Source organism: Echiichthys vipera (genome assembly GCF_963691815.1).
Source record: "Echiichthys vipera genome assembly, chromosome: 12".
Classification (NCBI taxonomy): Eukaryota; Metazoa; Chordata; class Actinopteri; order Perciformes; family Trachinidae; genus Echiichthys; species Echiichthys vipera.
This window is the reverse complement of record NC_139837.1, coordinates 25,904,744-25,923,493: the sequence shown is the minus strand read 5'-3', so window position 1 is coordinate 25,923,493 and position 18,750 is coordinate 25,904,744. Positions and strand designations below refer to the sequence as shown.

Genomic DNA, 18,750 nt, shown 5'->3' with positions numbered 1-18,750 from the left:
AAGGGCACCATGGGAAGAGTAGCTTGATTGTTCTGGAGTTGAGGACAGAGTGAAAAAAGTCTATTTGTTTGTAGTCGAAGACGCTGAGTCTGCAGGAGACGCTGCGTCTGCATCGATTCTGCAACAGCTGCCAGGAGTTTGAGTCGTGGATAGAGGACAAGGAGAAGGTCCTGAACACCTTCAGCTCCAAGGCACACAACCTGGGAGTGGTTCAGGCTAAATACGAGGTGACCACACACTAATGTAGAGTTCAAATCCTGTTGATTACCTCATCTCTTTATCACCCGGAGTAGGAGGAGGTGGATGTGAGAACACAAACTTTCTGAATAAGTTAGACATTACACAGTCTGTTAAAGTAAAATTCCGGCACTCAAAAGTTGCCTAATTCTTATTCAAACAATGTGACTTGTGCTGTTCACACTGTCAAAAGCAAATCAGATTTGGGTCGCATATGAGAGGAAATATCAGATTCAGGTCACTTGGAAATGCAGTGTGTACAGAGCCTTTGAGCAGTATTAGTGGTTAAAAAAGCCGTTTTAATGCCTTCACCGTACTGCCCCCAGATAATCACTGTTAGCCGCGTCCGGCTGTCAGCGACTCTACACAGTAGTTCATACACGAAAATACTGTCCCCATGGCTTATCTGATGTATGTAAGTGCAGAAAAAGACCATGGGATGATTTTGCTCTGGAATTTCATTTTAATGCCCCATTGAGCCCATGTGTGAATGAGAGCAGCAAGCGAGTGTTGATGACATTTCTATCTTGAAGAAAAAAACAAACCTTCGACAATGAAGATGGTGATTTACTCAGAGACGCCAACAAAATGTCTAATGCCCTAATAATTTGATAGATTTAAATTACCCACAATGACGACCAAGAGACGCTTAATGACAATATTCACAAAACGATCACAAATGTACACAAAAATTCTAAAAATAGACCTAAATCAACCACAAATTGACCATAAAGAGGCACAAATTGACGACAAACGACCCAAAATGACATATGCAAAATGTGCAGAAATAGACGCAAAACAACCTTAAAATGACCTGAAGGAAGTGCAAAACGACTAAAAGTAAATTTAAAACAGCAAACTGCTGTTTCATGTAGGGCTGTAACAAACAATTATTTTCATTATCGTCTAATCTGCGGGTTGTTTTGTCTTTTAACTGGTTAATTGTTTGTTGTTTAAAATGTCATTAAATAGTGAAAAATGTCCGTTAAGTCTTTAAATGTCTTTGTTTTCAGTTCAGAATCACAAAATATTCTGTTTTAATGTGATTTAATACTAGGAAATATTCATATTTATGATGCTAAAAACAGTATTTTGCATGAAAAAAATACTTCAAGGGTTATTATTTTTCTGCCGAACCACTAATTGATAAACTAATGGTTGTAGCTCTTCTGTTCGCTGTGTTCTCTCCAACATCTTGAATGTTCATTCTCCTTTGTTTTTAATTATTTAGTTATAAGCTGTACTTGAGTTGGTTGTTTCATGTATGTTTTTCTTTTTTTAGATATGATGCATGACAGCTCACTTCCCCATTTATTTTTTATATTGACACTAGTTTATCTTCCTGACTTCCTGTTCCAGAACTTCCTGACAGAGTTGTCGAGTGGGCGTGGACAGCTGGATGACATCATCAGAATGGCGGAGGAGCTAATGCAGAGCGGACACAGTAAGCAGAGAGAGATCCAGGCGAGAATGAGGACCGTTTCCAGCAGGTATAAGCATGAAACAGAGCGTCATCAGACTCAGACTCAGTCATCAGATTACTGAAGCGGATCAGGAATGAGTCTCCCGTCCCCTCGTGTCTGCAGGTGGGACCGGATCCAGCAGCTGAAGGACAAGAGAGGACACGAGCTGCTGAGCACTGCGGATGTGCGGTCCTTCCTGCAGAGTTGCGAGGAGGCCAAAGCTCAGCTGCAGGGTCAGCTGTCCGGTCTGGACGCTGTGGACGTGGGCTGTAGCTCCTTCACGCTGCTTGAAGAGGAGAAGATCCAGACTCAGACCCTAAGAGACGTCCAAACCCTGGAGGCCAAGATCGCCTACCTGAAGAGCGTTGCCAAGATGTACGGGTCTGACGGAGAGAAGTTTGCTGATTTAGCATTTGAATCTTGTTGAAGACTGTTGCCGTTGAATCTTTATTTCAGACTTTTGACAATCAGACTGTCAATATGATAAAGTTTGAATTTACTGTTGGATATTTAATAAATGTGACAGAGCCATCTGTGTTGCAGGAAGCAAGACTGCAGTCCAGCAGAGAGTAGAGCCATCGAGGAGGAGGTCCAAGGTCTGGAGGCTCTGCTGGATCAGGTCTGTAACGGGTCTGTGATCTGTGAGGAGTGAATTATAGCTGGATGGTACAGATAAAATCTTCAGATATAGATCAGTTCTTATCTAAATAATGATAAGAATCAGGAACAATCATTCGTAGACCAGAAGCTGATCCATTAATGGAGGAATCGATCAGCAGAATAATGATGATGACAATAATCTCAATGAAATAAATTTCCTCCCTTCCTGATCCACCGTCTCGTCCTGTTGTGGAGCAGTTGAAGCGTCAGACTGCAGACAGACAGCGGCTCCTGGAGGAGGCGCGGCGGCTGCAGAGCTTCCAGCAGCAGGCGAAGGAGCTGCAGCTCTGGGCTGGCTCGGTCCTGGACCGCCTCCTGCAGGAGGAGACAGCTGCAGACGTGGCCTCGGCTGTGACTCTGCTGGAGCAGCACCAGGAGCTCCAGCTGGAGATGGAGGAGCAGAGGAGCAGGTGGAGATGTTGTGGATCTAATAAATATATATATATATATTTGTATATATACAGTGTATATATATATATATAAATATATATAATGTATGATCTGTATATGTGATGGATGCATCTGCACAGGTTAAATAAGTCCTCCATGTTGGTCCTCTCAGGTCAAAAGAGACGGAGACATTGGGGAAATCTCTTCAGCAGGGCTCGACCGACCGGAAGACCGGAGTTGTCGACATCCAGCAAACCCTGGACAAACTCAAAGCTGATTGGTCCAGGCTGGACAAGATGTGGAGCAGCAGGAAGCAGCGTCTGGAGCAGCAGGTGGAGCTCCAGAGGCTTAACCAGGAGGGGGACCGCATCGAGGCGGCGCAGTCTGGACACAAAGCCCGACTGAGGGTCAGGGACGTCGGGGTGAGGAAGATGCTTTAGTTGGATCTGTTTACAGTGAAGTGAAAGACATTTTGATTTTGTGTGTGTGTGTGTGTGTGTGTGTGTGTGTGTGTGTGTGTGTGTGTGTGTGTGTGTGTGTGTGTGTGTGTGTGTGTGTGTGTGTGTGTGTGTGTGTGTGTGTGTGTGTGTGTGTGTGTGTGTGTGTGTGTGTGTGTGTGTGTGTGTGTGTGTGTGTGTGTGTGTGTGTGTGTGTGTGTGTGTGTGTGTGTGTGTGTGTGTGTGTGTGTGTGTGTTGACGCAGGACTCGGTGGATGGCGTCCACAGTCTTCTGGGCCTTCAGGAGGAGCTGGAGGGTCTCCTGAAAGCTCTGGATCAACAGGTGGATCATTTCTGTGAACGCAGCCTGGAGCTCATCCAGCAACAACACTACGCTGCAGAACAGTAAGAGAACGAGTTCAACAGGAATCACATTAAAGAGACAAAACTCTAAACGTCTTTCCACATCATCAGATTTAAAGCTTTGAACCTTATAGACCAATCACAGCGTCTGTACGCAAGTTAAAACCATCTGTATCAGTCTTTTTGTCCAGTAAAAGTCCAACACGTCTGAATTTTCTCTCTGTGATGCTGTGGTAAAAGTGCTGAGTTTCTCTTGAAGCATTGAGGAACGCAGCAGGAGCATCCAGACGACCAACAGGAAGTTAAAGGAGAGCAGCAGAGAGAGGAGGAGTCTGCTGCTGGACTCCAAGAAATATCAGGTATAATAATGCCAATGATAATTATACATTATTAGTACCTATACTCCCCAATCAAAGCTCTGTAAACAGCTGTCAGACAGATGTAATCATGATATCAGAGCAGCTACTAAACACGAGATAATTGTGCTTATTGTGATGTCATTTATTGGAGATTCTTCAAATGCTTCATATCTAAAATCTGTACAACCAGAGCTTAAAGGTTATGTGAGTAATAAACAATAATAATTGAAAAAACTATTTAAATTGTGTCAAAAAAAAAAAGGAAGCAGATATTTTTTTTAAATAACACAAAACATATAGAGTATAGACATGAAGAAAACATTTCTTAACGTTTCTTAACACTCTGTTAATTATTTGAACTATAAAGATTTATTCGTTTTTAAGATTTGATCATTTTTATGAGCAGAGTGTTAAAAGGGGAAAGAATGAATGTTCTAGCTATTATATTATATTTATTATTATGTATTTTACTTTAGATCCTTTTATAGAGCATCATGTAAACAACGTTCTCCCTGTTATGGGGTAAATTCCGGTGCTAGTTGCCAGGGAAGACATGATTATTGTTATAATTATTATCAATATTATTATTATTATTATGATCCTAAACATTATTATCACTTGGGACAATTTTTTAAGTCATAGAAAATAAAAGTTTTACAAGTTGAATTAAAATTCTAAAAATAAATGTATATGTCTTAGTTATGATATTAGTTAAAATATTTAACTCAGTGAAGGTGGAAAATAACATTAATATATAATAATTCATAACAGTTGTAGGAAGGAGACATTTTTGTTTTCAAAGCAGTTACGTTAAGTTAGATAATTTCAGATTATTCACTGTACATATATTAAAAATATTTATTTTAAGTCACTGAAACTTTGGTGAAAAATACGAAATTTAAATTTAATAATATTTTGAATTATTTTGTGAAAAAATAATTACTGAACATTTCATTATTTTATTTGGAATAATTTTGTGGTCATTTAATGAGATATTAAATAGGATTCATGATTTAACAAACAAAAATAATAAAAGATTATATTAATATTAAAACCTGTATCCATTTGAGGAAATATAAAAAAAAAATTCTCTTTAACTCACCAAAGCTTTTCAGGAGAAATATAAATTCATATAAATTCAACATTTCATTTTATTTAGAATAATTCTGTGTAAAACAAAACTCAACTGTGTTTATTTATTACTCACTCATCACTCATTCATCTTCAACCGCTTATCCGGGATCGGGTCGCGGGGGCAGCAGCTCTGTATTTACTTAGATTCATGTAAATGAACAAATGAAGCTTTGATGAGAAATATTAATTTCATAAAATTTAGAATTGTAATTATTTTGGAAAAAAATTAACCGAACATATCGTTATTTTATTTAAAAAACTGATGTGGTTATTTAATGTTATTAAATGTATGGAAAAATATGTATAAATAAATCAATGATTTCTAAAACAAAAATATTATTAATATTAAAACCGGTATCCATGTGTGTAGTTTTAGTGTAGTGTAATTAGATTCATTCAAATGAACAGATGACTCACTAAAGTTTTGACGTACAACAAGATCATCTGAAAGATCTCAGCCTTCGCTTTATTATTTAGAATAATTTTGTATAAAAACTCATCTGTATTCAATTAGATTCATGCAAATGAATAGGGGCCTCATTTATAATACTGTGTAGAAACCTTCCCAAAACATTGAGTTTGCACAAAAGCATAAATGTGCTGCGCAGTTTTTTTTTTTGATTTATAAAACTTTGCGGCGTACATTTTCACGCAATTGTTCCTTGATAAATTCCCACCTGCGGTAAATTGTGCAAGTGTGATCTGCGCCCAGTGTCGTCCCACTTTTCCTCCCACTATCTGCCATAAATGCCATATGCTAAATAGCTCATGAATATGGAAGCTGTCTGAATGAGGACGTTACAGTGACTGACGTGAAAAAAAAGACAGAAGCAGTAGGAAAAAGAAAGTCTCTCCGAGAAGGAAATTGAGGGGCTTTACGGAGGTAGAGGCATTTCAAATAAATGTAAACAGGGCGAGTGGAAACATGTCACCACAGCTGTGAATCAAGTTAACTCCACTGTTATTATTTGTAAGGAAGTTTATCGTATTCATATACAAAATATCGGGCTATTTAAAAAACTGTGAATAAAATGGCAGGTCTTAATACGTTTATACAAAGTAAGAAAATAAATAAAGGATGATATTTAAGAGAATTATTTGTGACACTGAGATCCATACATCAATCCTTCCTATCTCAGCTGGATCAGATTTTACTGAAAACAGATGAATGTAATCATTTCATAAATTTAAAAAATGATTGTGTTTAACCAAATTTACCTTTTCATTTCATAATTGTCAGCCATAACTTTGGACATAACATTTTCACAACTTTGGCCAAACAGACACACCTGACGACGTATGCAGTTATTAAATTCATTTAAACATGTTATTAAAAACATGTAGACTTGATAATTCATTCAAACTGCATCTTAACTGAGATATAACAGTATAGTCCTATATTAGTATAGCCTATCCACAACTACAAGTAGGCTTTATACAGTGTGAAATACATTTGCTGGCAATTATTTTATAGTTAATGTGTTTGTTTTTTCTGCTGACTCAGCTGTATTTCATGGTGTGTCCATCGACTGTTGCTGATTCCCGAGTCGGAAAAACTTTGCAGGAGCTCTACTCACAGGTGATAGTTGGTGTAGGAATACGCACGCTTCTCCGCAAATAAGTTTTCTATAAATACCATCGTTTGCCAGCGCACATTTTACAGCACATGTTGGCCCCTCTACACAAGGTTTTTGTGCACACAAAATAAGGCCCCAGATGACTGAAGCTGTGACGTACAACGTGAACTAAGCCTTTGCCTTCTGCTGCAGAAGACAAAAAATGAATATTTATTTTAGATGGTTTTATACAGGATAATCTAAACAACAACCACATGTTTTTCAAAGAGTCATCACTGATCTATTCTGCAGGAGTTCCAGAGGGATGCAGACGAGCTGCTGCTGTGGATGGAGGAGAAATTCAAGGTGGCGGAGGACGAGTCGTACCGCGACCCCACCAACAACCTCCGCAAGCTGAAGAGACACGAGGCGGCTGAGAGGGAGATGCAGGCCAACCAGGTGTGGCTGGACACACTGGTTCAGGTAAACTGGCTCCAACGGTGCAGGAAACCATGGTTTGTGTAACTCTCATTGCGATGATGCACCTATGTGTGCGTGTCCATGTGTGTGTGTTCAGCTGGGGCAGGACATGCTTGCTGAAGAGCACTACGGTGGTCAGAGCATCAGCAGGAAGTCGACACAGCTCAGCAGCCGCTGGAGGAGACTTCAGGACAAGATGGCCGACAGAGGAGACAAACTGAGGCAGGCGGGACAACAGGAGCAGCTGATGGAGCTGCTGCAGGTTCGGAACGAAAACAAAACACTTCTTTATATTTACACTTTTATATGGAAATGTTGACAATCACAAAATACAGTGGACTGACGCACACACGAGGATGAGAAATCAAATAAAAACAAAACCAAGCCGTTTCATATCAGGAGAGTCTGATAGTCTTCTTCTTTGTCTATTCAGGACACAAAGCTGAAGATCGAGGCCATTCAGTGGATGCTGAACAACGCCGCCAAAGGTCACGACCTCCGCTCCAGCCGACAGCATCTGAAGGTGACGTTTATGAGCACTGATATTCTGAATATGGATTTAAACACTGATATTCTAAATATGAATTTAATCACTGATATTCAGAATATGGACTTAAACACTGATATTCAGAATATGAATTTAAACACTGATATTCAGAATATGAATTTAAACACTGATATTCAGAATATGAATTTAAACACTGATATTCAGAATATGAATTTAAACACTGATATTGGTCGTGTCGTTCAGGAGCATCAGCAGCTGGAGCAGGATGCAAAGGAGCTGGCGGAGAAAATCAACTCCATCGTAAGCAGAGCCCGACACCTGGCCTCCAACCACTTTGACTCTCAGAGCATCCTACAGGAGACCGACACCTACCTCACCTTGTGAGTCACGCCTTCTTGGTCCACAGAGGATCCGTCTCACTCTGATGATCCTTCTACTCGTCTTCAAGTGCCAGCAACAGGTCAGACGGTCAATTTATTTTCATTTAGCATTTTTTTGTTGATTGGATGATGTTTGTGCTGCAGGTTCAAGTCTCTGCAGACGCCTCTGGATCGCCGTCGAGCTCATCTGGAGGCGTCGGTGCTGCTGTTTGGGTTTTACCATGACGTGGATCTGGAGCTCAGCTGGATCTCTGAACACATCCCCGCTTCTGTATCGACTGGATACAATAAGTCTCTGGCTGGAGCCCTGAGCCTCCTGCAGAAACACAAGGTCCAGTACTGCTGCAAAAACCTCTGAGACATTTTAGAAACTTATTACTTAATTATAAAGTCCTCATAAACTCTTCACAGCTGCATCTTAAATGGAATGGTAAAGAGTTAAAAAATCAACAACTAACTAACAGCTAAAATAAAACATGACGTGTTCACGTAGGAGTTGCAGGCGGAAGTGAACGCTCATAGAAAACACCTGAACCACATCTTGGAGAAGGGGCGGGGCCTAGCCAAATCCAGCAAATCAGACAGAGAGGAAGTTCTCCAGAGGTGCTGTTGTGTTGCTCTTTTCCTTCACTGTTCATGTCAGAATCTCTTCTTCCTCTTTAGTGATTGACTGTTTTATGTTTATTTTGTTGCAGGTGCAGACACCTGAGTGCAGAGTGGGAGGAGTTAGAGGAGGCCTGCAACAGGAGAGCAGCTCACCTTAGCAAGGCCATTACCAGAGAACAGGTGAGAGGGACGTAGAGATGGATTATTATCAATATAAATGTGTTGTTTCAGAAGCATTTTGAGCAGAATTTTCTCTGAACGTGACCCGTCTGCAGCTGCTGTTGGACTGCTCAGAGCTGGAGTCCAGGGTGATTGACACGCTCACTCTGGTGAACACCGACGACTATGGCAAAGACCAGCTGGCCACACAGAGTCTCGTCACAAAACACAAGGTACAACACGCACTCACTAGTCCGTGTAAGTCTTTGTAAAACGGAGTTTCTCTACAAAGAATCCAGCAAAAGCACCAGTGTAGTAGTTTTACCAAAATAACAGAGGACCTCCTTCCCTGTAGAACTCCTCAAAGTGAACGCTTTTTACACCCATATGGAAGCTTATTCTCCAAAACATGTCCTTATTTTCCACATCCTTTTTGTTAGAGCTGTCCTTAACTAAGGAAATTCTTAGTCGTCATGATTTTTTTGACGAACGATTTAGTTGATTTAATGGACTGATCTGTAGAACTGAGTTTCTCCACAAAGAATCCCGCAAAAGCGCCACTTTATACCTTGTGTTTAATAGAGATGTGTTCATAAGTTTTCGAAGAAAAGTCTATAATAACCAATTTGTTGACCTACCGTCTAAGAGGGGGCGGCCCTACTTAATGTTTTAAACAAAATGTATGATGTTAAAATGTGGACTGTAGCAGCACCCAATGATTTCCTTGCTGTAGGTGTTGGAGGGCCAGCTGGAGGTGCTGGAGGTGGAGGTGGAGGACTTGGGGGATCAGGTGGAGCAGGCGGTTCAGAGCTGGAGCCTGGAGGAGCTTAGCAGGCCTCACAGTCGCCTCAGCAGCCTGAACCAGCAGCTACAGCACCAGGCTGCCATCAGGTAAACACAGACTCATTGCTGTTAGAGGACCAATCAAGAGCACTTGATTGATTGATTGATTTATAATCTTTCTCTTTGAAACTACAGATCCCATGATGCTTTGAGAATGTAAATATGAACAAGGGGTGGCCGGTGGAAAAGTGGTTAGAGCAGTCACCCCATGTTTTTTGTTTTTGTTTTGTTGCGTTTATTTTGAATATTTCTCCAAAAAATAATAATACACACATTTGTGTACAGACATATATGCACATACATATCTAAAACAGTAATCGCATTCATCATGAAATAAATATTAGAAAAGGAGTGAGAAGAAGTTAAACTTATAAACTCCCGCCCCTTATCATTCTTTATAACTTACAACAAAAATAGAAATGAGCTTCCTAGCCCAACAGATCTCTTATATAAAAAGTAAAATAGAAAACGCTTTGCTGAGTGCTAAGCAAAAAAAATAAAAATAAAAATATATATATATATATTTGCATATGATATCCTCAACGCACAATAAAGTAACACACATATAGCTGTATGTGTGTTTACCAAAAAAATGAATACGTGATTCAGATAAACACAGAAAGATATAGAGAAAAATATCCACCCCCATACTTTACAGTACACCCTATCACACCCTTATGGCCATTATATCACTTAGTGGTCCTGAGTAACTTCATCCCTGTACCTTGTAAAGATCACATCCTTATACCTCAGTTTAAACTGTTTTATGTTTGGACATTCCTTTAATTCTTTATGAAATCTGTTCCAAAGCCTCACCCCGCTGACTGAAACACAAAAACCTTTCCTGATCGTACGCACTAGTGGAATATTGAAATGAATTGTCCCTCTCAAATGGTAACCCCCTTCATATATGCTGAATAATTTCTGTATGTTTGTAGGTAATAAATTACCTTTAGCTTTAAACATAATTTGAGCTGTTTGATAATTGACCATATCTGTAAATTTGAGTAGGCGTGATTGCAGGAATAATGAGTTTTTGTGTTCCCGGTAGTCGGCATTATGAATGACACGTATGGCTCTTTTTTGAATGATGGTTAGTGGCTGTAGTGAGGTCTTGTAATTGTTACCCCAAATCTCAGCACAGTATTGCAAATACGGTAAGACTAAGGAACAGTACAGAGTGTGGAGGGATTCGTAATCTAAAACCTTTTTTGCTTTATTTATTATTGCGATGCTTCTTGAAACTTTGGTTTGGACATGTTTAATATGTGCTTTCCAACTAATTTTATAATCTATGGTTACCCCCAGGAATTTTATTTCATGTACTCTTTCAATTACAGTTCCCTCTATTTTTAATATTACCTGTTTATTTGTTCTACAATTACCAAACATCATCATTTTTGTCTTACCGAGGTTGAGTGATAAGCTATTTGTGTCAAACCAGATTTTAAGTTTATTCAATTCTATATTGATCACCTCCTGTAGTTTATGTAAAGAGGCTGAAGGTCCTTGAGGCAGCGGCGGATATACAGTATACTCTGCAGTAAAATATTACATTATATTAACTTTGAATTAAATTAAAAATGTCAGTTTCCAATCACTAATTCTGAATGTATGGTTTATTTTTTTAATATTGTACTGTCATGACAGCGAAAGTGCTGTGGGTTTACCTTCTATGTTCCATCTTCAAAAGTGCACAATAAAAATGTGACACTGAATTTAAAATAGCATATATTATTTCTGCATCTATTATCAAAATATTTATTAGTAATAGTGAAAATTAGTTGAATATTTAAAATTTAGTAGTTTGATTAGCTTGTTGATTTATGGTGTGTGCCCCTAAAATCTTTGGTTGCGCCCCTAAAACTTTCAGTTGGGGGCCAAGGTGCTCATAGTGAAAACAGTTAGTCTGGAGCCCTGACACACCACGGTCACAAGATCACTTTGATACTGATTAAAAACTTGAAAACATGAAGATTCTCAGGCAGGTTCTGCAGTTTTAACAAGCATCTATTTTTCTTCGTCTAAGCAGATTTGCGAAGGACATGAGAGATGATGAGATCCTCTGGAATCTGAAGTATCAATGTTGTTTTTCACGTCATGTTTTAAAGTGCCTTAGTCTCCACCGTGATCATTGTCTGTAAACAACACCATAACTAACTTCCTGTTGTCTGTAGAACGCCTGACCCTTTCACATCTCTCCGTTCAGAGGTCAGAGGTTACAGGAAGTCCTCCATCTCCACGAGTTCAGGCGAGAGGCTTCAGAGTTTAAGGACTGGATGAACCAGCAGAGACAGACGGTAGAGTGTCAGGATCTGGGCAACGACTACCAGCATGTTCAGGTTTCACCTCCTTCATCCATGCTAAAAACATTTTCTTCTTATCACAGATTCACCATTATCTGTATGTCTGTCCATAAGTGAGCTGTCTGTTTTTGTGACGGACGTTTCAGTCGCTTCGTGGGAAGTTCGAAGGTTTCCTGAAGCAGCTGGAGGTCGGAGAGGAGAGATTGCAGAGCTGCAGAGAGCTGGCTGCTCCACTGACCCGCAGCAAACAGCCACAGAGTTCTGCAGTCAGAGAGACCTTGCAGCAACTCAGGTGACACTCACACAGACTGACGGTTATGTTCACAGAGAGCTGAACCGATAAAGTGTTCAGATTCAACTCCAGGAGACCAGAGAGAAAGACAATAAAAGCTTTTAAATAACAAAACAGCGGGGGACTTTTATTGTGAAGCACTGCTTGAAAATGTGTTGAAACTGAACCGGAAATTATGATAATCCCACTGTCTTTATAAACATACACGCAGCAGGAGACACAGCTGCCCTGACCAAGATAGTCACCATCAGACATCTACGTCTATATACCTGTGATTCTTACTGTTTGGTTGTTTGCAGTGCATGCTGGGAAGATCTGAAGTGCGTGGCCCTGGAGCGTCAGGATCAGCTGCAGAGAGCCGAGGAGTGTCACCACTTTTACCAAGACCTGAGTGACGCACTGACCCTCATCCAGGTGCTTTACCTGTCCGTCATGACATCACATGACATCCACAAATGCTGGAGTCCAACCATCAGAAACTCTCTCCGTCTTTCTCTCTCCTTCTGTCTCTGAAGGAGCGACAGAAGAGCATTCCCGACGACTTGGCGAAGGATTTGCGAGGAGGGATGTCACAGCTGAGGAAACATGAAGCACTGCTCCACGAGCTGGCTGCCACAGAGCAACAGGTGGAGACTGTTCTTCTTCTTCTACTTCTTTTTCTTCTTCTTCATGTGAGAGGTGTGTGAGAGGAAGAACTGAGTGCATGGAAGAGTTTTCTTTATTTTCTTTCCTTTTCTTTGTCTTTGATCTTTAATGGATTATTGGTTGTGGTTGTGTTACATGTTAGGTTTGTGTTTTGGAGAGTTTATTTCAGTTTATAGAGTTTTTGTGGTGTTTTCGGCTCGGCCTTTGTCCGGTTGGAGGCTTCTCTGGGCTGTCGCGGAGGCACAGCCCAGTGCCGGGTCTCCATGCAGTGTGGAGGAGGTGGCGCTGGCTGTGGGGGAGATTGTCGGGCACAGTTCAGTAAGGTCTACTGCTCGTGTGAACGGGGTAGTGGTGTTGTTTTTGGAAGAGGTGGAGCAGGTGAACACTCTGGAGGAGACGAGGATCATGCTGAATGGGGCTGGTAAGGCTGGGCGGCTGGAGAGTCAGCCGACTGCTGCAGACAACAGTGACGGCTGGCTGTCTGACTGCAGTTAAGTGTCTCATGTTAAGGGGAAAATACGTCGACAAAGATTAGACACAAGCAAGTCTTGGCTTTTGCTTGTATGCTTGGCTCCATGGTTTCATTTTTTTTTAAGCATTTTCTGCAGAAAAGGACTGTGCTCCGCGCACACAAACACAGGCTGCTGCAGAGACAGACCCAGAGCTCAGGGCAGTTTTTCATTTTATACAATCCATGAATACATAATCAGCATTTAGGTAGGTGACATACAAGGTAAAGCACTATCATTAGTCACATTAATTTCAAAGGATTTCTCAGTAACATATGAACAGGCATTAACCTTCGTCATACTTATATCACAAGATAGGAAGTATCTCACAAGATACACAGAGCTGAACATTGTATGCTCAGATAAAGAATAGATAAAGCTCACACTCATGGCCTTGTTAATGTGCGGAGAAAGATACACACAGACTACAGACAGCACACATGGTCCCACCTGAGAGAGGACAGGATCTCCTTAGCCAGGCTTGACCGCTTTTATTGTTTTAAGCACCATTTTAATGTTTTTAAGGCTTGTAAGATTATGCCAGCTGGTTTAACTGATCATTCTTTGGTTTTGTGTAATGTTGTCTTTAATATAATAATAATTTACCTAAGAGTGTATGCTGGCATTTTAATTCAGTTTTAACTTTTGATAAAGGTTTTAGAGAGGTTTTAAGTTATTTTTGGAGTTCTTTTAGACAAAGGAAAGCAGATTTTACATGTCTTAGGCAGTGATGGGATCACGGAAAAGCAGAGATAAGGCTCTCATGTCAACAGTACACTCTCAATGTTACAAGAGACATCTGTCGATCTATTAAAGGTTCTCTGTTACAAAAAAAATAAAAAAGTAACAGAAGATTGCGTAGAACAGTAACAAAACTTAGGCCAGCTATTGTCTCAACGTTTATGCACAGAATGGGATTAATTCGACAAAAAAAACGAAAAGACTGAGCCAACAAATAACAAAGTTAAAAAAACATGACGGGAGCTGCTGCTACAAGCTGTCGCCTGAGGCAGCGCCAGAGAAGATGATGATGACCCTTGCTGGGTTTCTTAAAAAAACGGACACACTCATCCTGCAGTCGACAGACAGGAAAGTTCTCTACAGGAACTGGGGGGGGGGGGGGTCCACAGTGGAGGGTTTTTTATAAACCTACCCTCAGAAATCACACGGCTGACCTCCAGTGGAGAATTTTACACGGCACCATTGCCACAAATGCTTTTATCTCCCTGATGTGTCAAACCAGTTTAATGAAACTTTTAGCAAACCAGTGTTTATTTACGTTGTTAGATACAAGAAAGTGGACCAGAGGAAATGGCAGCTTCTGAACCTCATGCTGTGGGAAGCGATGCTGGTCATTTATCTGTCCAGGAAGAGCAGGATAGAGAAGGGAGGGGGTCAGGAGGCAGCCTCAGTCTGGAGCTGCAATGTAAAGAGCAGACCGAGGCTGGAGTTCAGCTTTTATAAGATGATCCATGATCTGGACATTTTTAAAAAGATTTGGTGTCACAACAATATCCTTTGCACTGTTGTCAATGATGAGCTGCAGTTTGCACATTTTTTCATCTGAATAGATACCTTAATCACCGCAGAACTTTAGGAAAACTGAAAATAGTATCTTAATATGTAAATAAAGTGTGTTTGAAAAATCGAAAAATCTTCTCTTCTTGTGTGTGTGTGTGTGTGTGTGTGTGTGTGTGTGTGTGTGTGTGTGTGTGTGTGTGTGTGTGTGTGTGTGTGTGTGTGTGTGTGTGTGTGTGTGTGTGTGTGTGTGTGTGTGTGTGTGTGTGTGTGTGTGTGTGTGTGTGTGTGTGTGTGTGTGTGTGTGTGTGTGTGTGTGTGTGTGTGTGTGTGTGTGTGTGTGTGTGTGTGTGTGTTGCAGCTTCAGGAGCAGCTCGACGCCGTCGACTCGATCCTGGACCTCTGCACGCCTCAGCTGAAGCTCCGTCTCCAGGAAGTGCAGCAGGAAGTGGTGGAGCGGTGGGAGGAGCTCCGACTCCATGCGGAGCAGAGGGAGGAGGAGCTAAAACTGGCGTGCCAGAGATACCTGTTTCTGAACACGGTGAAGACAGACACACAATGATTACAACATTAATAAACGCTTCATGCTCCTCAGCTGTAACCACGTGTCTCTCCAGGCGCAGGACTACTTCCTGTGGTGCGGCCAGCTGATTGGTGCGATGGCCGCCAATGAGAGCATCAGGGATGTGGCGACCGCCGACCTCCAGCTGGCCCAGCACCAGCAGCTGTGGGCCGAGATAGAGGCCAGACAGGAGACGTACCAACAGGCTGTGGACATGGGGGAGGAGCTGCAGACGCAGGACACAAGCAACAGCAAGGAGGTCAGAGGTCAACAGTAGATCTCACAAAGACGTGGATACAACTGAAGATTCACTTGAGATGCAACTCGACTTCTTCCAGTCATAAATCAGAAACAAACATATTGTTTTATTTAAATGTTAAGGTTTACAGTGTTTAAGGCTATAATGCATTATGATATAAGTGTGTGGTTGGATTTAACTCTTATCTAAAAAATATAGACACATTTTTCAATATGGATACAACCGATATTTTCTTTGTTTACTGCAATCAGGATAGACCAAAAACAGACACAATCAAACATTTTCCAGCAGGAATCAGATCTTAAAGTGTAATTCCGGCGAAAGTCATCCCATGGTCTTTTTCAGGTCAAATTAGCCATCGAGACATTTTTTTCGTGTATAAACTATTAACGGAGAAATCTGTTACTGTTGCTAACAGCCGGGCTAACACTGATTAGCTCGGGGCAGTACGGTGAAGGTATTAAAACGTCTTTTTTAACCACTAATACTGCTCAAAATAACACTAAACATCTGCAGTAGCATGAGAAGAGTCCCTACACAAAAAACAAAGCACCAACAACGTAGTTAGTGAACCCAGAGTTTATTAAAAGAGTGTTTTAAAGACTTACCTACTGACCCCTGTACCAGCTCCTCTCATAGTAAAATCCATTCAAGCCGATTACCAAATGCCATCCAAAAGGAAGGAGCCCATTGGTGCTTCGTTTCATGTGTAGGGACTAGGGGTGGGAATCTTTGGGGGCCTCACGATTCGATTCTATTTCGATCCAAGATCAATTTTTGCACTAGTACAGGATCTACTCCAGTCCTAATTATGGCATGAAAACATTAGATTATATTTTATTTTTGAAAAAGGTATCAACTGATTGCTATAATGTCAACACACAAAAGCAAATCTATGACCAAATGTAATTTAGTCCTGCTTAACTTCCACAATTTTTTGTATACATCTCAATTCTCAGTGATTTCAAAAATGAAAGTGCTATTAACATAGATACAATAGTACATGTTGGCTATTAGCTGTCATATATAGTTTATGTAATGGAAATAATGTTGTCACAGCAACTGGAACATTCTAACACAGAGCAGTTAATGTATTGTTGCTTTGGTTACAAAAACGCTTTTCTTATGCCAGTTTGTTTAGATGTTTGTGCTGTCATTAAAGGGAATATTAACGGATCAAGCCAACCCTCAATCATTTTTCATGGTGTCAAAAGTAGTTCAATGAACGACTAAGAGATAAATTAAGAAGACAGATGGCAAGAAGAAAAGAAATGGCATAGTTTTACCCTCCGGAAACCTTTACGTTTGACAAGCTGACGGAGTGGCCCGAGTGGATGAAACGGTTCAATTCAATTTTATTTGTAGTGTCGAATCATAACAAAAGTTATCTCAGGACACTTTACAGAGTAGGTATAGACCACACTCTATGACATATTTATGATTTACATAGACCCAACAATTCCCCCGTAGAGTACAGTGGCAACGAAAACCTCCCCTATAACAGACAGGAACGTCAGACATACCCAGCTCTATGGAGGACGGACATCTGTCTGCACCGGTTGGGGAGGAAGAAAAGGAGAGAGAAAGATGGAAAAGACGGACAGATGGACAGAGAGAGACAAAGACAGACACAAAGACAGACAGAGACACTTCCAGAGATGCAAGCAACCAAAGAGCAACAGTAACTATAATAATATCTATAGTAATGTGAATATGACTTATATGTTATAACAGTTAATACAGCAGAATAGTAGAAACAAGCACAGCTAAGGTGATAGAATATGACAATGATAGTAATTATGATGGCAAACATGATCATTGATGAGTAGCGGTAATAACAGCTACGATACAGCGAGACATACCACTGATGGTGTCTGTATGGCTACACATTTTATAATTTATAAGACTAATGATAGTTTATATGAGTAATACGGGTAATACAGTACTATGAGCTCTTTAAGATATGACGGAGCCTGACCAATAAGAGTTTTGTAGGTAAGGAGAAGGATTTTAAATTCTATTCTAGATTTTACAGGTAGCCAGTGAAAAACGCTAAGACAGGAGAAATATGTTCTCTTCGATATTTTTAGTTAGTACACGAGCTGCAGCATTTTGGACCAACTGGAAACTCTAAACAGAATTATTGGAGCAGCCTGATAATAAGGAATTGCAACAATCCAGCCTAGAAGTAACAAATGCATGGACAAGTTTTTCCTGTTTTCTTGTACTTCAGGTGGTGTTCTCATGTAATGTTAATACTTCATCTCCTCTCTTCATGTCAGAGTTTTATACTGCAGAGTGAGACAGAATGACAGTAAAGTCTTTACCAGCATGTCAGAGTTTTAGACTGCAGAGTGAGACAGAATGACAGTAAAGTGTTTACCTTCATGTCAGAGTTTTATACTGCAGAGTGAGACAGAATGACAATAAAGTGTTTACCTTCATGTCAGAGTTTTAGACTGCAGAGTGAGACAGAATGACAGTAAAGTGTTTACCTTCATGTCAGAGTTTTATACTGCAGAGTGAGACAGAATGACAATAAAGTGTTTACCTTCATGTCAGAGTTTTATACTGCAGAGTGAGACAGAATGACAGTAAAGTGTTTACCTTCATGTCAGAGTTTTAGACTGCAGAGTGAGACAGAATGACAGTAAAGTGTTTACCTTCATGTCAGAGTGTTATACTGCAGAGTGAGACAGAAGGACAGTAAAGTGTTTACCTTCATGTCAGAGTTTTATACTGTAGAGTGAGACAGAATGACAGTAAAGTGTTTACCTTTATGTCAGAGTTTTAGAATGCAGAGTGAGACAGAATGACAGTAAAGTGTTTACCTTCATGTCAGAGTTTTATACTGCAGAGTGAGACAGAATGACAGTAAAGTGTTTACCTTCATGTCAGCTCCTCTGTGCCGTTTCAATGCATTTACCATAAATGTCAGAATACAGGCGCATTACAAATATAGGACTGGCAGGTTTGACTGTCTCAATGGCTTATACGATGTATGCAGGTGATGAAAAAGACCATGGAATGATTTTCCGCTGGAATTACACATTTAAATGTGTAGAAATGAACAACATAAACCAA

The 18,750-nt window shown here is 40.5% G+C and overlaps 1 protein-coding gene across 1 annotated transcript in view; it reads left to right on the top strand.

Annotated features, from left to right (window-relative positions):
- Nucleotides 1–18,750, top strand: part of sptbn5 (spectrin, beta, non-erythrocytic 5) — a gene marked incomplete at both ends in the record, with an annotated part of 86,338 nt that overhangs the window by 26,097 nt on the left and 41,491 nt on the right. The window contains 23 exons of the mRNA XM_083924632.1: nt 75–227; nt 1,597–1,727; nt 1,824–2,075; nt 2,244–2,319; nt 2,559–2,770; nt 2,923–3,172; nt 3,453–3,592; nt 3,810–3,909; nt 6,912–7,082; nt 7,177–7,341; nt 7,513–7,602; nt 7,831–7,967; nt 8,112–8,298; nt 8,461–8,570; nt 8,663–8,753; nt 8,849–8,965; nt 9,466–9,623; nt 11,785–11,917; nt 12,028–12,173; nt 12,473–12,587; nt 12,689–12,799; nt 15,207–15,386; nt 15,463–15,666. Coding sequence (XP_083780758.1) covers nt 75–227; nt 1,597–1,727; nt 1,824–2,075; nt 2,244–2,319; nt 2,559–2,770; nt 2,923–3,172; nt 3,453–3,592; nt 3,810–3,909; nt 6,912–7,082; nt 7,177–7,341; nt 7,513–7,602; nt 7,831–7,967; nt 8,112–8,298; nt 8,461–8,570; nt 8,663–8,753; nt 8,849–8,965; nt 9,466–9,623; nt 11,785–11,917; nt 12,028–12,173; nt 12,473–12,587; nt 12,689–12,799; nt 15,207–15,386; nt 15,463–15,666 — 3,429 coding nt within the window. The remainder of the gene's footprint in view (nt 1–74; nt 228–1,596; nt 1,728–1,823; nt 2,076–2,243; nt 2,320–2,558; nt 2,771–2,922; nt 3,173–3,452; nt 3,593–3,809; nt 3,910–6,911; nt 7,083–7,176; nt 7,342–7,512; nt 7,603–7,830; nt 7,968–8,111; nt 8,299–8,460; nt 8,571–8,662; nt 8,754–8,848; nt 8,966–9,465; nt 9,624–11,784; nt 11,918–12,027; nt 12,174–12,472; nt 12,588–12,688; nt 12,800–15,206; nt 15,387–15,462; nt 15,667–18,750) is intronic.